Source organism: Dendrobates tinctorius, unplaced genomic scaffold (assembly GCF_039654945.1).
Source record: "Dendrobates tinctorius isolate UK_male_01 unplaced genomic scaffold, ASM3965494v1 ptg000007l, whole genome shotgun sequence".
NCBI classification, from domain to species: Eukaryota; Metazoa; Chordata; class Amphibia; order Anura; family Dendrobatidae; genus Dendrobates; species Dendrobates tinctorius.
The window spans coordinates 56019232-56040110 of NW_027361675.1; the positions used below are offsets into that span (position 1 = coordinate 56019232).

Sequence of the window (20879 nt, forward strand, 5' to 3'; positions counted from 1 at the left end):
TTATGATTTAAAAAAAGAAAACAGTAGTTTGACAATAAATGGCTTCACCCAACCACTAACCATGAGTGGAGAAAAAGTTTTGGTGTTATCACTCATATTCTGTGAAAAAAGGCCAAGAAAGCAAAAATTAGGCCCGGGTATGTAAACTTTTGAGCACATCTGTATGTATGTAGGAATACTATTAACTAGAATAACAAATATATGTTGGGCATCTGCACCTGTAAGAAATGTCAGTGCATGTGATTGTTTATATCAATATCATAGATGCAATACCAAATATATTGTATGTATATATAATAAAAATTGCCATTTTTGGACTCTTTCTTTTTTATTGGATATAAATTAGTATGCATTCAACTATATGATCTAATCAAGATGAACATCTGGAATTATAGAGAAGCTATTAAAATTTACTTTATCAGATTATGGGGATGAAATGGAATAGTATACATTATACATTATGCAAGCAAAACAATTACCACCCACATGTATCATTGATCCATAAGATCAGCCCTTGAGACAGAATATGTAGCATTCAACACAGTATATTACACATTTTGTATTTTTATATATAGCTAAAGTTATATTCAACCATTTTCTCTACCAAAATTAATAATAAGCCTCTTGTATATGAGATTTGTGATGGAAGTAGTGAGAGTCAAATATCCTTTGTATAAAGTTGGCCATATACTATCATGTCGACTGACTCTTGGAGAATTGGCCAATGATGTGATTGTATGGTTCCTCTAAATGTGCCAGATAAGCTGTGGCTAGGGAATTGTTTCAGAGGCTTATTCCCCTCTCTCCTCATTGAACTATCAATGACATTTACGATAGCGGGTATCTAAGCTGTAGCCACTGATAGTAGCTCTGTCATAATGAGGCAGAGCTATAAAGCATCCAACATTGTTGAAAATAAATAGCAAAACAGGTCCTGATCAGTCACCTTGTCGATGGTGGGATGGCTTTTATGGTATTTTTGATCAGAAACAGTATTACTAAGAACTATGTGTTATTGAAATGCACTTTTGCTTTTTACTTATTTAGTTACAGCAGGGTTTTTGGTCATTTTGTCTTTTGTAGGTTTTGTATGTTTTATGGCCAATGTGAACATGCGTTTATATGCTGCATGTATACCAACTCAAACCATCTCAATTTTTATGTTTTTTCTTTGTATTTTTGCATTCTGTGCAAGCTGGGGTGTGGCCTCCCTCTCCTGAGCTGGAGATTTTATTTAAAGGCTTCCCCAGACTGGTGTTCACTGGTTGGGATCCAGTCCTTTTGTCCGCCCTTATTCACACATTGAGGTCAACTCTGATACATGGGAAGGTTTTCAATATTAGACAGCGTAGGACCGCCCTGATCAGTGTCACCTTGCTGACGGTGGGATGGCTTTTAAGCTATTTGTGATCAAAAACAGTATTACTGAGAACTCTATTATTTAAATGCACTCTTGCTTTTTTACTTAGTTACTGTAGGGTTTTTGCTCATTTTGTCTCTTGTAGGTTTTGTATGTTTTATGGCCAATGTGAACATGCGTTTATGTGCTGCATGTATATTAACTCAAACCAAGCTCAGTTTTTGTGTTTTTTCTATGTAGGGATTTTTGCAAACTCCATTTTTTTTAAATATAGCTATGCTGGTATTCATCTTAAAGTAGTTTTTTTGCTCTATTTTTTATTCATCAAACCAGCCAGTAATATGATTTTTAACACACAAAATGATTTTACAATTACATTTCTGTCAATGTCAAACCAAGCCAAAAAATTGAAGTCATCCAACTGCTTTACATTACTCATTTGTCAGGAACAGGCCCCTTTGATAGCAAGAGGTACAAGAATAGTATATAAATGTGTCAGTTCTATGTACATCTCTATATTCACATGTCTATTTCCCAGGCAGAATGTTTGAGAAAATGTATCATTCCCCTGAGTCACCATTTCTTTCTTGTTTTCCAGCTCGCTGACAAAAGTGAATAAATCATCACACTCCAGAATTTTCAACAGACCAAGCAAGGATAAAACTTGTCTGCTATCTCAGGAGCAAGAACAAGAGAAGTCCAAACAAACTGGTAAATATATGTGTCATTCGTCAGTCATAAGGATAATTTCACCTTTCCATTTTGAAAAAGACTAGAGAAGTCATAATATTTTTTGGAACTACATTTTTGTTGCCCTTTGACTGAATTCAGATGTCCTTATATAATAGTCCAAGTACGACCACGACGCACAGACTGACTCTGGCCTCCTGAGTCCTGACTTGACCTGGACAGCCTCATATATACCTGAGACTCGTGGCCAGTCCTTGCATTGCAGCCCTTTCTAGGACCATGATATACACGATCTGCAAAAAAACAAATGTTAAATCTTACTATTTTCACTGTGGACACAGGGACTTTTCGACACTCATTCACTGTTGTTTCAGGAAATTCACTTGTACATTAGTAGCAGTAGACTGACTCAGACCCCTTCTTTTATATTGAAACATCTAATGAACATGTGCAAAGGTCATTATTATTATTATTTATTGTTATAGCGCCATTTATTTCATGGCGCTTTACATGTAAGGAGGGGTATACATAATAAAAACAAGTACAATAATGTTAAAAAATACAAGTCATAACTGGTACAGGAGGAGAGAGGACCCTGCCCGCGAAGGCTCACAATCTACAAGGAATGGGTGAGAATACAGTAGGCGAGGGTAGAGCTGGTCATGCAGCGGTTTGGTCGATCGGTGGTTACTGCAGGTTATAGGCTTGTCGGAAGAGGTGGGTCTTCAGGCTTTTTTTGAAAGTTTCGATGGTGGGTGAGAGTCTGATATGTTGTGGTAGTGAGTTCCAGAGTAGGGGTGATGCACGAAAGAAATCTTGTATGCGATTGTGGGAAGAGGAGATAAGAGGGGAGTAGAGAAGGAGATCTTGTGAGGGTCGGAGGTTGCATGCAGGAAAGTACCGGGAGACGAGGTCACAGATGTATGGAGGAGACAGGTTGTGGATAGCTTTGTATGTCATGGTTAGGGTTTTGTACTGGAGTCTCTGGGCAATGGGGAGCCAGTGAAGGGATTGACAGAGGGGAGAAGCTGGGGAATAGCGGGGGCACAGGTGGATTAGTCGGGCAGCAGAGTTTAGAATAGATTGGAGGGGTGCGAGAGTGTTCGAGGGGAGGCCACAGAGCAGGAGGTTGCAGTATTCAAGGCGAGAGATGATGAGGGCATGGACTAGGGTTTTTGCAGATTTTTGGTTGAGGAATGAACGGATTCGTGAAATATTTTTGAGTTGAAGTCGGCAGGAAGTGGAAAGGGCTTGGATATTTGGTTTGAAGGAGAGATCAGCATCATGGATTACCCCGAGGCAGCGAGCTTGTGGGACTGGGGAGAGTGGGCAGCCATTTACTGTAATGGATAGGTTCGTTGGGGGGGGTCACGTGAGATGGGGGAAAGATGATGAATTCTGTTTTGTCCATGTTAAGTTTCAGAAATCTAGCGGAGAAGAAAGATGAAATAGTGGACAGATATTGAGGGATTCTGGTTAGTAGGGAGGTGATATCTGGTCCAGAGATGTAGATCTGTGTGTCATCAGCATAGAGATGATACTGAAAGCCATGAGATTCTATGAGCTCTCCCAGGCCAAAGGTGTAAATGGAGAACAGCAGGGGTCCTAGGACTGAACCTTGTGGGACTCCGACAGATAGGGGGCGAGGTGAGGAGGTGGTGTGTGAGTGAGAGACGCTGAATGTCCAGTGTGTTAGGTATGATGAGATCCAGGATAGGGCCAAGTCTGTGATGCCGATGGATGAGAGGGTCTGTAATAATAGGGAATGGTCCACTGTGTCAAAGGCAGCCGACAGGTCCAGGAGGAGGAGGACAGAGTAGTGTCGCTTGCTCTTGGCGGTTAAGAGGTCATTGGTGACCTTAGTAAGGGCAGTTTCAGTGGAGTGGTGTGACCGGAAGCCAGATTGTAAGCGGTCGAAGAGGGAGCAAGAAGAGAGATGGGAGGACAGTTCAAGGTAGACGTGTTGTTCCAGTAGCTTGGAGGCATAGGGGAGAAGTGATATAGGGCGATAGCTAGATACGGAGGATGGGTCAAGAGAGGGCTTTTTAAGGATATGTGTGATGGAGGCATGTTTAAAGCTTGAGGGGAAAACACCAGTTGTTAGTGATAGGTTGAAGAGATGGGTTAGGGTTGGGATGAAGACTATGGTGAGGTTTGGGATGAAGGGGGAAGGGATCGGGTCAAGTGCACAGGTGGTGAGATGTTGTGAGTTCATTTTCCCCTTCACCATTGAGGTCTGATGAACTCCCTCTTCTGGTGAAGGAAGGTAGTGAGGCTGATTACCAAGCACCTGAGCAGGATGATGGTGACTGGAATTGCTGACTGGATATAAGGCAGCTGACGCCCTTCTGCCTTGCTGGTGATTCTCAGTGGGATTCTAAGAGACCAGTCTGATTCCTGCTCCTCAAAAGCTAAGTTTTCTGCTCTGCTTTTGGCATTTGTGTTTTGGTTTTGTTTTGCCATGTTGTTCTGGATTTCTGCCATTCCCTGCTGGGGTGAGCTGAATTCCTTTTTGCTCTGTCTTCAGAAAATACCTGAGTACTGATATAGTCTTTTTGAAGCCTAGCGTCTTCAGGGCTTTTTTCCCTATCAGTCTGTTGGCTCTTGTTTTGATAGGGTTTTGGTGGATTGCAGACAGCAGCTTTTCTATCCTGTCCTATTTAGTTAGCTTGGGCCCCATCATTTGCTCAGCCTATCTTTCTATCTGTGTGAGTGTTTTTTCATCTTGCTTCACAGTCATTATATGTTGGGGGCTGCCTATTGCTTTGGGGTCTGCTCTGGGGCAGTTTAGATTTCCCTTTCTGTCTTTAGGCTATTTAGTTCTCCGTCTGTGATCGAGGGGTCTAGGGCACCGTAGGAACCCCCCACGGCTACTGCTAGTTGTTGTTGATAGGTTCAGGGGTCTGCAATCCGATAGCTGTCAACTTCTCTGGTTTTCTGGACTTAGCTAGTATTTCTGTTTTTGCCTCCTACGGTGACTCATTCATAACAGTGAGATGTGATCTTGAGAGTAGAGTGGAGAGTCGATCTTCTGTAATGTTGGAGAAGTTGGTTTTGGAGGTGGAGGGCTGGGAAGTCGGGAGGAGGGGCTCTGGGGGTTGTTAACCAAAACTGTCTCTGATGTTATCAATCTTCTGCTTGAAAAGGCAAAGTCTTCAGCTGAGATGAGTGGGGAGGGAGGAGGTGCTGGGGGGTTGGAGGAGAGAATTGAAGGTGTTGAATAACTGTTTATGGTTGTGAGACAGGGAGGATATGAGAGATGAGAAGTAGGTTTGTTTAGCTGTGGCGAGTGTGGTCTTGAAAGTAGTGAGGGACTGTTTGAATGCGATGAAGTGCTTGTTGGAGTGGGATCTTTTCCATCTGTGCTCAGCAGCCCTGGAAGCTCACCTCAGTTCTTTGGTCAGGCTGGTGTGCCAGGGCTGTCTGTTGATTTTGTGAGCTTTGGTATGTGTAAGTGGGGCAGCAGATTCCAAAGCTACAGCTATTGTGGTGTTATATAGAGCAGCAGCGTCATCCACATTGTGTAAGGAACTTATATCTGTGAGAGGGAGGAGGGATTCAGAGAATGAGTGTAGGTCAACGTGTTTAAGATTTCTGCGATGGTGTGAAAGTTTGTGGGGTGGGGATTGTAGACATGGGGTGGAGAGGGAAGAGAATGTGAGAAGGTTGTGGTCAGAGAGAGGAAGAGGTGAGTTAGAGAGGTTAGATAGGGAGCAGAGGCGGGTGAAGATGAGTTATGTAAACAAAAATGATAACATTTAACAAAAAACTGATTTTAATAGTTGATCATTTTCTGATGATACCTTACTTTTCATATACAGTGTAGCTCATGCATGAATGTTGAGTAAATCAGTTGTTGGAGATGTAATGAGATTTGTATCCATGTGAGAGATACTGATGCTATGTTCCCAACATGCAAAAATGCTGCTATTTTCCACTGATTTTTTACTGCAGGTGTCAGCACCAAAATATACATTAGCAATCTGCTCTGACTATTGTATTTTTTCAGCATTTTCTTGCTGTATTTTCCCCTGTTTATGTTGTACTGCAGATTTGAAGGTGTTTGTGTTTTTTTTTTACCGAAGTAATGATGATATTCTGCACTTAAACTTGCTTTAAAAACAGAATGTGCTTTCATTTTTCAAAGTGGATATTCTGTACAATACAATGCAATGGAAAAAATGCAGTGTTTATGCTACATGGGAACATGGCCTTCGAAGTTCACCAATCTTGGTTCAGATTCACTTTAAACAGGGACTTTTATAAATGTGCAAAGAATTGCATTAGTAATAAATAAGGTAGCTTCTGATTTTTCCACTTGGGGGTCAGGAAGTCCTATTTGGTGCATCTACGACAGAGTGAATTTTGCGCCGCACAGAATAAATATGCCGTTTTACCTTCGCGTTAAATCTCCCATGTAAAAAATTTAGCTTGTTTTGCTTTGTGGTTCTCTACTGTTCTCCAAGACACTTTAGGGATTGAATGTGTATAACTCTACCTACAGTAGCATAGCTACTGGTGGGAGGCATAGGGAGCAGTTGCCTCTGATCTGGAGGGGCCCATGTGGTGCTACTGCTAACTTAAAGGGATTTTCCCATAAACAAAGTTAATTTTAATCAATAGATCTTGGAAAAATAATAATTTCCACAATTGAATGTGTTTTAAAAAAAATTCCTGTGGTGAGTTAATCTTATAACTGTGCCCCTGCTGTGTTATGGCACAATTATAAGATTATCTCAGGACAGGAACATTTATTTGAAACACTTCCAATTGTTGAACTTATTATAAGAATGATTGATTATTATAAGCACGCCTATACAGTTAACCTTTGCGTCAGCGCATGGAAAAATGGTCTCCCTGCACTGTCGCTCTCCATTCTGTTGGCCGCAAGTCGCATTAGACCTGAAGCCTATAGAACGGTGGGTCCAGGGCGGAGAGACGTGATGATGTCACCACACCATGCACCTGACATCAGAGTCCCGGCGTGATTACATCACCTACTCGGACTGCCAAGGACCTGCTGCTGTCTTCTGGAGTCACCGAGTTTAGGTTATTATGTATTGTGTGGTTTTTATTTAAATATTATATGATTGTGTCATTATGTATGGGGGCTGCTAAGAGGGCCATAATAGTGTGGTGGCTACTAAGGGAGCCATAATTGTGTGGAGGCTACTACTAAGGGGTCCATAATAGTGTGGGGGCTACTACTAAGGGGGCCATAATAGTGTGGTGGCTACTACTAAGAGGACCATAATAGTATGGGGACAACTACTAAAGGGGCCATAGTAGTGTAGAGGCTACTAAGGGGGTCATAATAATGTGGGTGGCTAGTAAAGGGGCCATAATAATGTGGGTTCTACTAAGGAGGCCATCATAATAGTGTGGGGATATAGAATCCACCTCTCATGGCAGTATTTTCCACTCATTGTTCACCCTTACTGTCAAAAAGTGTTTTAATGTGTACCTTCTCTCTTTCAGTCATTCTATTGCTTCTCGTGTTTCCATGTGAAAATGAGAATAAGGATGACCCCTCTACACTGTGACATCCTTTCAGATATTTGTAGACAGCTATTAAGTCTTCTCTTAGCCTTCTTTTTTTGCAAGATAAACATTCCCAGATCCTTTAACCATTCCTTTTATGGCATAGTTTGCAGTCAGCTCACAATCCTGGTAGCTCTTCTCTGAATTTGCTCCAGTTTTTCAATTTCCTTTTTAAAATGTGGTGCCCAGAACTGGACACATGGACACAGTATTTCAGATGAGGCCTGACCAAGGAGGAGTAGAGAGAAATAATAATTTCACGTGATCTAGACTCGATCCTTCTCTTAATCCATCCTAGAGTTGTGTTTGCCTTTTTGGCTACTGCAGCACACTGTTGACTCATGTACAGTTTGTGATCTATTAGTATACCCAAGTCTTTTTCACACATGCTGTTACTTAGTTCTATTCCTCCCATTCTATAGATGTAAGTTTTGTTTTTCTTGCCAAGATGTAGAATCTTGCATTTTTTTCCCTGTTAAATACCATTCTATAAGTCACTGCACATTGTTCAAGCATATCTAGATCCTTCTGAATTCTTTCTCTGTCTTCTCTAGTGTTAGCTATCACTCCTAAATTTGCATCGTCTGCAAATTTGATTAGTTTACCTTCAGTTCCCTTTTCTAGATCATTTATAAAAATGTTGAACAACACTGGGGCCATGACAGAACCTCGTGATACCCCATTTGAAGCACTTTTACAATTTAATGTGCAACCATTTATTTCCAGTCTTTGAGCATGATCACTGAATCTACCTAACTGTAGCCTTTTTAATCCCATGCTTGATCATTTTTCAATAAGGTTAGTATGAAATACTTATCAAATGCTTTGTTGAAGTCGAGATATACTATATCTAGCACATTTCCCTGATCTTCCTTGCCAGTGATTTCATCATAGAAGGAAATAAGAATAGTGTGGCATAACTTGTTTTCTACAAACCCATGCTTCCTCTGGTTAGTTACTGTATTCTTATCCAAGTACTTTCCTACATGCTGTTTTATAATTTGCTCAAATATCTTTACTGGTTTAGAAGTAAGGCTCACTGGCCTGAAATTTTCTGGCTCCGTCTTTCCTGTTTTGAAGATGGGGACAACATGTACCCTTCCAATCTTCTGGGACTTCTGATCTCAGGATTTTTCAAAGATTCTGGCTAGTGGTTCTGCAATTTCCTCTACTAACGCTTTCAGTACAGTAAGATGGAATTAATCTTGACCAGGAGATTTAAATTCATTTAAATGTGCTGTCTTCCCTCATCATCTCTCTTTTTGTGGATAGTGTGTCACCGAAATTTGTGACACCGACGGTGGGAAAGACTATGCTCACTATGGCGGTACTGGCCCCTGTATCCTTAGAGGGTGTGGCTGTCCAGATTGAGTCCATAGAGGGAGAAGTGATCTCCAGATTATTGGTTGCTCACACTGATGCTAGGGACAAGTACACATGCGCTGTATAAACTTAAGTGGGGCAACTTTACAGTTGCTGCCCCAACAAGAAGTGGCCCTCATCAAGATCTCACCAGAGCTGATGCTATAGGACAGACACCTGAGGCAGGAGACCCATGGACCTTAGGGGTGTCACTAAATAGTCAAGAGGACAGAAGCGAACCACTTGCTGGACGTCACCTCTTGGAGCAGATGGAGGCCAACCTCACAGAGTTTTCCTCAAGGCAGGTTGAACAGTTATTACAGTGATATTGAGGGGTGTTTGCACAGCATGAATATTTCTTTGAGTGCACCCAGGTAATTCAGCACGAGATCCCTAGAGGAACCACTGCTCCCATTTGAGAGAGTTATCGGCAGATAACAACTCAGATGTACCATGAAGTGAAGAACTGTTATCCCACATGCTGTGCAATGGCAGGGTCCCTGGGCAGGCCCCATCATGTTAGTTCGGAAAAAGGACGGTACACTGACGTTCTGTGTGGACTACCGGAGGCTGAAGGCATGTACTGTACTGGATTCCTATCCATTGCCCAGAATTGAGGAGTCCCTATCTGCGATAGGAAAAGCCAAATATTTTTCCTCCCTTGATTTAGCCAGTGGCTAAATGGTAAGTCCCAGTGGCTGAGAAAGACTGCCCAAATGCAACCTTTTGTTCTTCCTATGGGTCTGTTCAAGTTCGGACTGACCATTCACACTGACAAATGCACCAGGAACATTTCAGCCTTTTGGTGGAAAGATGCTTGAGGGATCTGAACTTTGAAGCCACTTTGATATATCTGGATGACATAATCATTTATTCCGCCACATTTGAGGAGCATCTTAACCCCTTCACGACCTATGACGCCTACGTAGGCGTCATGAAAAGCAGTGCCCAAACGACCTATGACGCCTACGTAGGTGTCATGCTATAAATAGCCCCCCTGCGGGTCGGGTGACCGGGGTCACTGAAAGGTCACCCGACCCGCACACAAAGGACCCTTCAGAGTTAACACCTGGGGGTGTGGCTTAGCCCCCATGTGCCTACGATCGCTCTGATTGGCTGTTAAAAGTGAAACTGCCAATCAGAGCGATTGTAATATTTCACCAATGAAAATTGATGAAATATTACAATCCAGCCATGGCCGATGCTGAAATAGCATCGGCCATGGCTGGACACCGAGACCCGACCCCCCCACACCGACTGACGGCACCGATCGGCTGCCGCCACCGTCTGACGGCACCGATCGGCAGCTGCCGTCATGATCTGCCCCTCCGCCTTCCCTCCGCCCCCCCAGCCCTCCGATCGCCCCTCCGATCACCCACTCTCACCCTCCTTTGTGCCTCCGACCTCCCGCTATCCGTCCCGGTGTCCTGCCGTCCAGCATCATGGGCGCCGCCATCTTGCAAGATGGCGGGCGCATGCGCAGTGCGCCGAATCGAATCTGCAACGCTGCAGATTCATTCATTTATTTTGATCACTATGATAAACTTTCATAGTGATCAAAATAAATAAAAAGTAAATCACCGCCCCCCTTATCACCCCCATAGGTAGGGACAAATAATAAAATATATATATATTTTTTTCCATTAGGGTTAGGTCCAGGGCTAGGGTTAGGGTTAGGGCTAGGGTTAGGGCTAGGGTTAGGGTTGGACTAAGGGTTAGGGTTGGACTAAGGGTTAGGGTTGGACTAGGGGTTAGTGTTGGACTAGGGGGTTAGTGTTGGACTAGGGGGTTAGGGTTGGACTAAGGGTTAGGGTTGGACTAAGGGTTAGGGTTGGACTAGGGGTTAGGGTTGGACTAAGGGTTAGGGTTGAACTTAGGGTTAGGGTTGAATTTAGGGTTAGGGTTGAACTTAGGGTTAGTGTTGGAATTGGGATTAGGGTTGGGTTGGGGTTGGGATTATGGTTAGGCTTGTGGTTAGGGTTAGAGTTGGGATTTCGTTAGGGGTGTGTTGGGATTAGGGTTGTGGTTAGGGTTATGATTAGGGTTAGGGGTGTGTTGGGGTTAGGGTTGGAGATAGAATTGAGGGGTTTCCACTGTTTAGGCACATCAGGGGCTCTCCAAACGCGACATGGAGCCACCATTTATTCCAGCCAATTTTGCGTTCAAAAAGTCAAACGGTGCTCCATCCATTTCGAGCCCCGACGTGTGCCCAAACAGTGGTGCACCCCCACTTATGGCGTATCAGGGTACTCAGGAAAAATTGCACAACAACTTTGGGGGTCTAATTTCTCCTGTTACCCTTGGGAAAATAAAAAAATGGGGGCTAAAATAATTATTTTTGTGGAAAAAAAAGTTTTTTTATTTTCACGGTTCTGCGTTATAAACTTCTGTGAAGCACTTGGGGGTTCAACGTGCTCACCACACATCTAGATAAGTTCCTTGGGGGGTCTAGTTTCCAAAATGGGGTCACTTGTGGGGGTTTCCACTGTTTAGGTACATCAGGGGCTCTGCAAACGTAACATGACGCCCACAGACCATTCCATCAAGTCGGCATTTCAAAACGTCACTACTTCCATTCCGAGCCCCAACGTGTCCCCGAACAGTGGTCCCCCCCATATATGGGGTATCAACATACTCAGGACAAACTGGACAACAACTTTTGGGGTCCAATTTATCCTGTTACCCTTGTGAAAATAAAAAATAGTGGGCTAAAAATCACTTTTTGAGGAAAAAAAAATATTTTTTTATTTTCACAGCTCTGCGTTATAAACTTCTGTGAAGCACTTGGGGGTTCAACGTGCTCACCACACATCTAGATAAGTTCCTTGGGGGGTCTAGTTTCCAAAATGGGGTCACTTGTGGGGGGGTTCCACTGTTTAGGTACATCAGGGGCTCTGCAAACGTAACATGACGCCCACAGACCATTCCATCAAGTCGGCATTTCAAAGCGTCACTACTTCCATTCCGAGCCCCAACGTGTGCCCAAACAGTGGTCCCCCCCATATATGGGGTACCAGCGTACTCAGGACAAACTGGACAACAACTTTTGGGGTCCAATTTATCCTGTTACCCTTGTGAAAATAAAAAATAGTGGGCTAAAAATCACTTTTTGAGGAAAAAAAAATATTTTTTTATTTTCACAGCTCTGCGTTATAAACTTCTGTGAAGCACTTGGGGATTCAAAGTGCTGACCTCACATCTAGATTAGTTCCTTAGGTGATATAGTTTCCAAAATGGGGTCACTTGTTGGGGGTTTCCACTGTTTAGGTACATCAGGGGCTCTGCAAATGTAGCGTGACGCCCACAGACCATTCCATCAAGTCTTCATTTCAAAGCGTCACTACTTCCCTTCCGAGCCCCAACTTGTGCCCAAACAGTGGTCCCCCCCACTTATGGGGTACCAGCGTACTCAGGACACACTGGACAACAACTTTTGGTGTCCAATTTATCCTGTTACCCTTGTGAAAATAAAAATTAGTGGACTAAAAATGATTTTTTGAGGAAAAAAAATATTTTTTTATTTTCATGGCTCTGCGTTATAAACTTCTGTGAAGCACTTGGGGGTTCAAAGTGCTCACCACACATCTATATTAGTTTCTTGGGTGATCTAGTTTCCAAAATGAGGTCATTTGTGGGGGGTTTCCACTGTTTAGGTACATCAGGGACTCTGCAAACATAACATGACGCCCACAGACCATTCCATCAAGTCGGCATTTCAAAACGTCACTACTTCCCTTCTGAGCCCCAACGTGTGCCCAAAGAGTGGTCCCCCCCACATATGTGGTACCAGCGTACTCAGGACAAGCTGGACAACAACTTTTGGGGTCCAATTTATCCTGTTACCTTTGTGAAAATAAAAAATAGCAGGCTAAAAATTTATTTTTTGAGGGAAAAAAAATATTTTTATTTTAACGGCTCTGCGTTATAAACTTCTGCGTAGCACCTGGGGGTTCAAAGTGCTCACTATGCATCTAGATAAGTTCCTTAGGGGTTCTAGTTTCCAAAATGGGGTCATTTGTGGGGGAGCTCCAAAGTTTACGCACACAGGGGCTCTGCAAACACAACATGGTGTCCGCTAACGATTGGAGCTAATTTTCCATTCAAAAAGTCAAATGGCGCTCCTTCCCTTCTGAGCCCTGCCGTGCGCCCAAACAGTGGTTTATGACCACATATGAGGTATCAGTGTACTCAGGAGAAATTGCCCAACAAATTTTAGGATACATTTTATCCTGTTACCCATGTGAAAATGAAAAAACTGATGCTAAAATAAAATTTTGGTTGGAAAAATTAAAATGTCCATTTTTTCATTCCATGTTGCTTTAGTTCCTGTGAAGCACCTGAAGGGTTAATAATCTTCTTGAATGTAGTTTTGAGTAGCTTGAGGGGTGCAGTTTTTAGAATGGTGACACTTTTGGGTATTTTCTGCCATTTAGACCCCTCAAAGTGACTTCAAATGTGAGGTGGTCCCTAAAAAAAATGGTTTTGTAAATTTTGTTGTAAAAATGAGAAATTGCTGGTCAACTTTTAACCCTTATAACTTCCTAATGAAAAAAAATGTTGTTTCCAAAATTGTGCTGATGTAAAGTAGACATGTGAGAAATGTTATTTATTAACTATTTTGTGTCACATAACTCTCTGGTTTAACAGAATAAAAATTCAAAATTTGAAAATTGCAAAATTTTCGCCAAATTTCCATTTTTCTCACAAATAAACGCAAAAATTATCGACCTAAATTTACCACTATCATGAAGCCCAATATGTCACGAAAAAACAATCTCGGAATCGCTAGGATACGTTGAAGCGTTCCTGAGTTATTACCTCATAAAGGGACATTGGTCAGAATTGCAAAAAATGGCCAGGTCATTAAGGTCAAAATAGGCTGGGTCATGAAGGGGTTAACCGGCTGGAGCCAGTGCTGGAGTGGCTTCGAAGACACGAGTTAAAAATTCAGCCCCAGAAGTGTCATCTATACAAGCAGGAAATTGAATACCTGGGACACACCATGTCTAGTGCAGGAATTTATGCCACTATAGAGAAGGTGGCTGCAGTATATAAGTGGCCCCCTCCTATTGACCTGAGAGAATTGAGAGCATTCCTAGGGCTAGCCAGATACTGCCGCAGGTTCATAAGGGACTTCGGCAAAATTGCAATACCACGTAATGAGTTGTTGCGAGGTATGGTCGGTGGAGCCAAAAATCAACCCATTCAGTGGGGCCGATGGCAAAAGGAAGCATTTCGGGCATTGGTGATGGAGCAGACAAACGCTCCAATCTTGGCCTACGTTAACTTCTAGCACTTTATGCTGTACACTGATGGAAGCCTATACAGACTTGGGGCAGTATTGGCTCAGGTACAAGAGGGAAGAAAGTGAGTGATTGTGTATGACAGTTGGTCACTGAGAGACACAGAGAAGAATCTGGAGAATTATGGTTCGTTCAAACTAGACTTGCTGGCGCTCGTAAGGGCCATAACCAACAAATTTTCAGACCAAACCGAAGATAGACATAGATGACGAGCTTGAAGGTAATGAGATCCTGGATTTTAGGCAGTTCACTGTCTCTGTAGTAATTGCTCAGGAGTCTAGAGAAGAGTCCCGACCAACTCAAATTCTTGGACGCTCAAACGACAAGTGGATACACCTGCAACAGTCTGATCTGGAGCTGGCGAGGCTGAGGAAATGGGTTGCTCTGGGGCAAAGACCTGATCAGGCAGTTAAGTCTGCTTCACCTCCAAGTACCCTGCAAAGATCTTGGGCCAGTGGGAAAGGCTCTTTGTTGTGAGCTCATTTTCGGGTTTGCCTCTGGCTTCTGGTGAGGGTTATGGAGCTGGCTGTGCTGACAGAGGAGTAGTGAGTTCTCTATCTGGACTCCCTCTGTTGGTGAAGGGAGGTAATGAAGCTGATCTAAATGGCAGAGACCTGCCACCTGAGGAAGAGGACTGCGATTGGACATCAGGAGTTTCTGATTGGATTTAAGGCAGCCGACTCCCTAGTTTCTTGCTGGTGATTTTTCCTGACTGTGGCTTCTGGTTTCCAGTTTGGTTCCTGCCTTCTTAAAGCTAAGTTTTCTCTGCTATTGTTCATATGAGTTTTTGTCTGGTTTACTTAGTTTTTGTGTTCAGCCAGCCCTGGCTGGGACTGGGCTGAATTCCCATTTTTGTCTCTGATCAGTTGATCTCTTTTGCTCTGTCTTCAGAATATACCTGAGTGCTGATATAGTGATTTGAAGTCTAGCGACTTCAGGGCCTTTTTCTATCAGACGTGTTGGTCATTTTTTGGCAGGGTTTTGGCGTGATTGCAGACAGCAGCTTTTCTTTCCTGTCCTTTCTAGTTAGTGAGGGCCCCATCGTTTGCTCAGCCTATCTTTCTATCTGCGTTTGTGTTTTCATCTTGTTTCACCATCAATACATGTTGGGGGTGGTATATTGCTTTGGGGTCTGCTCAGGGGCAGTTTAGATTTTCCCTTTCTTTCTTTAGGCTTATTTAGTTCTTCGGCCATGACGAGGCATCTAGGACCACCGTAGGCACGCTCTACGGCTACTGCTAGTTGTTGTGGATAGGATCAGGGGTCTGCAATCCGCTAGTTACCAACCTCTCTGGTTTTCTGGGCTTAGCTTGCTTTTTGTTTTTTCCTCCTCAGTGACTCATTCATAACAGCTCTTCCTTAAAGCTGGTCTGCTGTGCCAAAGGATTCAACTCCCTTGAGAGTTACCTGAGAAGTAGTGGCTTCAAAAGTGCTGCTACTGCAGCTGGATAAAGAACCTCTTGAGAGGGTTGCCCACTTGGGTGCAGAGAAGACCTTTGAGTGGTTGCAATGATGGGTATACTGGCTTCAACTGCAGCAAGAGGTCAAAGCAATTTGCAGAAGATGTCGACGGTGCAAGCTGAACAAAGTCTTGAACAAAGAGCTCCTATTCAGACTATACGAACATGCGCATCTTTGGAGGACCTGATGATTGACTGTCCAATAATCAGAACTTCATACAGTGGCTACAGGTATTGCTTGGTGATGACTGATGAATGATCACTTCACCAAGTTTGTGGTGGTGACTCCCACCTGGAATCAGACAGCCAAAGCTGCAGCAAGAGCCATATGTCAGGACTTCATGTGCATACAGTGGTATGGAAAGTATTCAGACACCTTTAAATTTTTCACTCTTTGTTTCATTGCAGCCATTTGGTAAATTCAAAAAAGTTTATTTTTTTCTCATTAATGTACACTCTGCACCCCATCTTGACTGAAAAAAAACAGAAATGTAGAAATTTTTGCAAACTTATTAAAAAAGAAAAACTGAAATATCGCATAGTCATAAGTATTAAGACCCTTTGCTCAGACACTCATATTTAAGTCACATGCTGTTCATTTCCTTGTGATCCTCCTTGAGATGGTTCTACTCCTTCATTGGAGTCCAGCTTTGTTTAACTAAACTGATACGACTTGATTTGTAAAGGAACACATCTGTCTATGTAAGACCTCACAGTTCACAATGCATGTCAGTCCAAATGAGAATCATGATGTCAAAGGAACTTGCCAAGGAGCTCAGAGACAGAATTGTGGCAAGACACTGATCTGGCCAAGGATACAAAAGAATTTCTCCAGTACTCAAGGTTCCGAAGAGCATAGTGACCTCCATAATGCTTAAATGGAAAAAGTTTGGGACCACCAGAAGTCTTCCTAGACCTGGCCATCCAGCCAAACTGAGCAATTGTGGGAGAAGAGACTTGGTGAGAGAGATAAAGAAGAACCCCAAGATCACTGTGGCTGAGCTCCACAGATGCAGTAGGGAGATGGGAGAAAGTTCCACAAAGTCAACTATCACTGCAGCCCTCCACCAGTCAGGCCTTTATGGCAGAGTGGCCCGACGGTAGCCTGTCTTCTGTGCAAGACATGTAAAACCCCACATGGAATTTGCAAAAAAAAGATGAAGGACTACCAGACAATGAGAAATAAGATTCTCTGGTCTGATGAGATGAGGATAGAACTTTTTGGTGATAATTCTAAGCGGTATGTGTGGAGAAAACTAGGCACTGCCCATCACCTGCCCAATACAATCCCAGCAGTGAAACATGGTGGTGGCAGCATCATTCTATGGGAGGATTTCAGCTGCAGGAACAGGACGACTGGTTGCAATTGAAGGAAACAAGAATGCGGCCAAGTACAGTTTTTCCCCTATACTTTAACATGGGTGCGCATACACATGCGTTTGTATGCACATGCGTTTTTTTGTAGTGTGTGCTCAGGCGCACAAAATGCATCCTGTTGCATTTTTTGTGCGTCCGACTTGCCCCCCAAAAATGCATGCGCACGCAATGCGTTTTTTTACAGCAAAACACCCATTATAGTCTATGGGTGCGCATACGTTCGCATTGTAATGCGCACGTATGAGCAAAAAACGCATGCGTTTTTTTTTTAAAAATGCACCAAAACCCGCAAAAAACGCACACAAACGCATGATGCATTTTTTTCATGCATTTGTGTGCGCAAAAAAACGCAAGTGTGAAAGTAGCCTAAGTCTGCACCACCCAGGTGCCTGTCGCCACCTGGCAAGGTCTGGATTCCCTGGAGGACACCTCCAAATACCACCTACGCTGGTCAAAGCCTGGATTTCAGCCCTGCACTGGTCAAGGCATCGAGGCCGGATGTCGCCTGTCAGAAGCCAAGGTCTAATCCTCTACGCCCCAAGCATAAGAGACTTCCACCAATGGTCAAGCCGAGAAGATACGTGTAGAGATTGCAACAGTTGAGGCTCACTGGCAACTGCGGAGAAACAGAGTGAATGAATAGGGTTGTCACTTCCAGTTATTATCTAGGGTATCGGGGTTGGCTGAGATTAGTATTACAGGTTGGGAATGCAGAATGCTGTAGATAAGCCCCTGATGGCGGTGTCGGCAGCTGATAGGCCAAAAATGGGGCGACAGATTCCCTTTAAGCACTTTGACCCACTAGGAATCTGTGTGGGGCCACAGTAACAGCCTTCCACAGGTTGGACATTCCTGTATTACAGCTTAATCTCAAGGCCCTGTCAGCTGTACTGTACTTCTCTTCCCCCACAGTGACAGCCATGAAATGAAAGCTGCTAACAGGTGTTTGTAATGACACACAGAGGAGTGATTGTTTTAAAACTTTTCTGGGGGCATGCTCTTTTTTTCCTTTGCATGAGGCCTCCTGCTTATGCTTGGTCACAGTCAGGCAAGGAAAAAAATACATGCCTACAGGGACAAATCTCTGTTGATGCTGCTGGCTATCATAAATGTGAATCTAACCTTTACAAGCAAATATCTCTGCAGTGTAAAAAAAAACTAAATAATACATTTAGTTAAGCTCTGCAGCCACTATGCCATTTTAACATGATAACACTGTTAATAGGTTCTCTATTAATGTTTTTAAAATGTTAAGATGGTACCGTATTTTCTAAGGGTGTTACGTTTTCTGCAGCACTTTGCAGGTGCAATAAAAAATGAGCTGTGCATGTAATGTAGTCACCGGCTGGGTCCTCCAGAGATAATCTTCTATCTTGCTAATTGATTGAAATTACCTTTTTGTTAACTCAAATTTACTTAATAGAGTCTTTAAAATGTTCTCAAAATCCCTGTTATAAATAATGCAAAAGTGCTAATATCATACCCATGACATGCCTATAACGCCCACCATGAAATAAAGCTTGCTCTCATAGCAGGATAAGGGTTAACACAACATCATTTCGTTATATTGTTTCAAGGGCATTTCATACTCTTTTCATCCTTGAAGGAAACGATTCAGTTGATACACTGTCCCCTTAGAAAAGGATACAACTGAACTACAAGAGTGAGAAAACTGTTTATGTTTTCAGCCTTATTATTCCTTCAATATGAACTTTGCTCAGTGAAGTTTTTCTTGTTTCTGACTGCAAGGACTCTACATGGCTAGCAAGGTCATTTGAAGAACAGCAGCGTTTTGCTGACACTTTGACAGCAATACAAGTTGCTTATTACATCTTGACAATTTTGTTATGAAAGTGTTGCTACTTACAAATAAACCAAGTGAGCTCTAGAACAGAAAGTTATTTACAAAGGAAATTCCAGTGCTAAATGTTGATACTCAAGACATCTACAGTTCGACCCCACAGCTATATCCATTGTGTAATATCCTGCAATATTACAGCAGTTATTTCTTATGCTACTAAGGGACATATACAGTCGGAATCAAAATTATTCAACCCTCATTGCAAACTAGGTTTGTTAGCAGAATTTACAAACTTTTTGCTGCCAAACAAGAGATATTTGAATAGATGGCTCATCACATCTAATATAACAAGTGGTTCCACTAAATTCAACACAAAATGTCACTTTTTAATAACTACTGCAGTTTTAGAATTACCTCAACCCTTTATATCACCTACAATTATACATTCCCTTTTAATGACTACTGCAGTCTCAGAATTATACAACCTTTCCATACCAAGTGTCTTCACTACTTAATCGCACACCCTCTGGCTGTTATGACTTGCATATATATGCAAATTGGTGCATAGCCAGGACACAAACTTTTGGCAGGGTTCTTATATAATCTTATTCTATTTCTCATTGGCAATGGTCCTATGTACTAGCAGAAAGGTCTTACTTGTGTTGTCCCTGCTTCTTTATGTATCAGAGAAGCCAGTAAAGAGTATGAGGCAGTTGGGAGTATAGCTTATGCAGAGAGAGGTATCCTTCGTGGACTTTGGAATGACATGAGGAATTGTCAATCAAGCAAGAATAATTTAATAGCTCAATACAACTGATATAACAAGTGGTTTCTCCAAATTCAACACAAAATGGCATTTTATCAATCTCAATTCAATCCCTTCATGACCAGCCTATTTAATTTTTGGTAGAGCACACTTTGGCTGCTATGAACTGCTGAAAACATGATGTCCAATCAGAGATTAACTTCTGACAATGCTCCTGACTAGAGCTGAGCGAATTTGATCAGGTCCCTGCATATTCGGCAAGCTATAGCGCTTACTGAATAAGCAACATCGGGAACCCGGATACATGGAGGGCGCCGCCTGACCAGCTGTTCGGCTTCGCAGCTGCATGTGTCGTGGCTGTGTCAGTCACAACACATGCATGGAGAGCCTGTTTGTTGGGACCTGATCAAATTCGCTCATCTCTACTCCTGAGGAATCTTAGCCCATGCCTCATTAACACTGACCTCCAGTTTGCTGATAATCTCTAGTTGTCAATAGAGTAGTTCAAAAAGTTAAGAAAAGAGATAAAAAAGATAGAAGAGGTATTGAAAGTTTTTATTTATTTTGCTCACTTATATAGCACCACAGCTCTTTACAGACATTATCAGATCGTGGCTCACAATCTAGATTCCATATAAGTACGTCTTTGGAATGTAGGAGGAGACTTGAGAACCCAGAGGAAAACCACACAAACATGGGGACAACATACAAACTCCTTGCATGTGTTGTCGTTGATGGTATTTAAACCCAGGACTCCAGCGCTGCAAGGCTGTAGTGCTAACCACAGAGACACCGTGCTGCCGCATGTTCCTAGAAATACAGTTTGGAAACTAAGTTTACTAGACCACCAGGACATTGTAGGAAGAAGAAGTATCACCATCTGCAACCAGATTTCTGAGCCAAAAACCTGTAGGTTTCAGTTTGTACAGTAAGGCTGTGTGCCCACGTTGCATTATTTAAGCGTTTCCGATGCTTTTTTCTGCAGCGGAAACGCTTAAAAAACACTAACAAAACGCATCCCATGCAATCTTATAGGATTCCGCAGTTGCTGTGGCAATGCTGCGGATTTTTCCACTGTGGAATCACATAGCGGTAAAATCCGCAACATGTCCATTAATTTTGTGGAATCGCGGCAATTCTGCCGCCATAGGATTGGATTGAAACGCTCACTTTATGCATGGTGGGCATAGCCACATGCATAAAGTGAGCGCTTCATGTG

General features: G+C 42.8%; 1 protein-coding gene across 1 annotated transcript in view; it reads left to right on the forward strand.

Moving 5' to 3' along the window:
• LOC141086031 (uncharacterized) overlaps positions 1–20879 on the forward strand; it is a 971752-nt gene that overhangs the window by 921986 nt on the left and 28887 nt on the right. The window contains exon 97 of the mRNA XM_073571764.1: positions 1959–2071. Coding sequence (XP_073427865.1) covers positions 1959–2071 — 113 coding nt within the window. The remainder of the gene's footprint in view (positions 1–1958; positions 2072–20879) is intronic.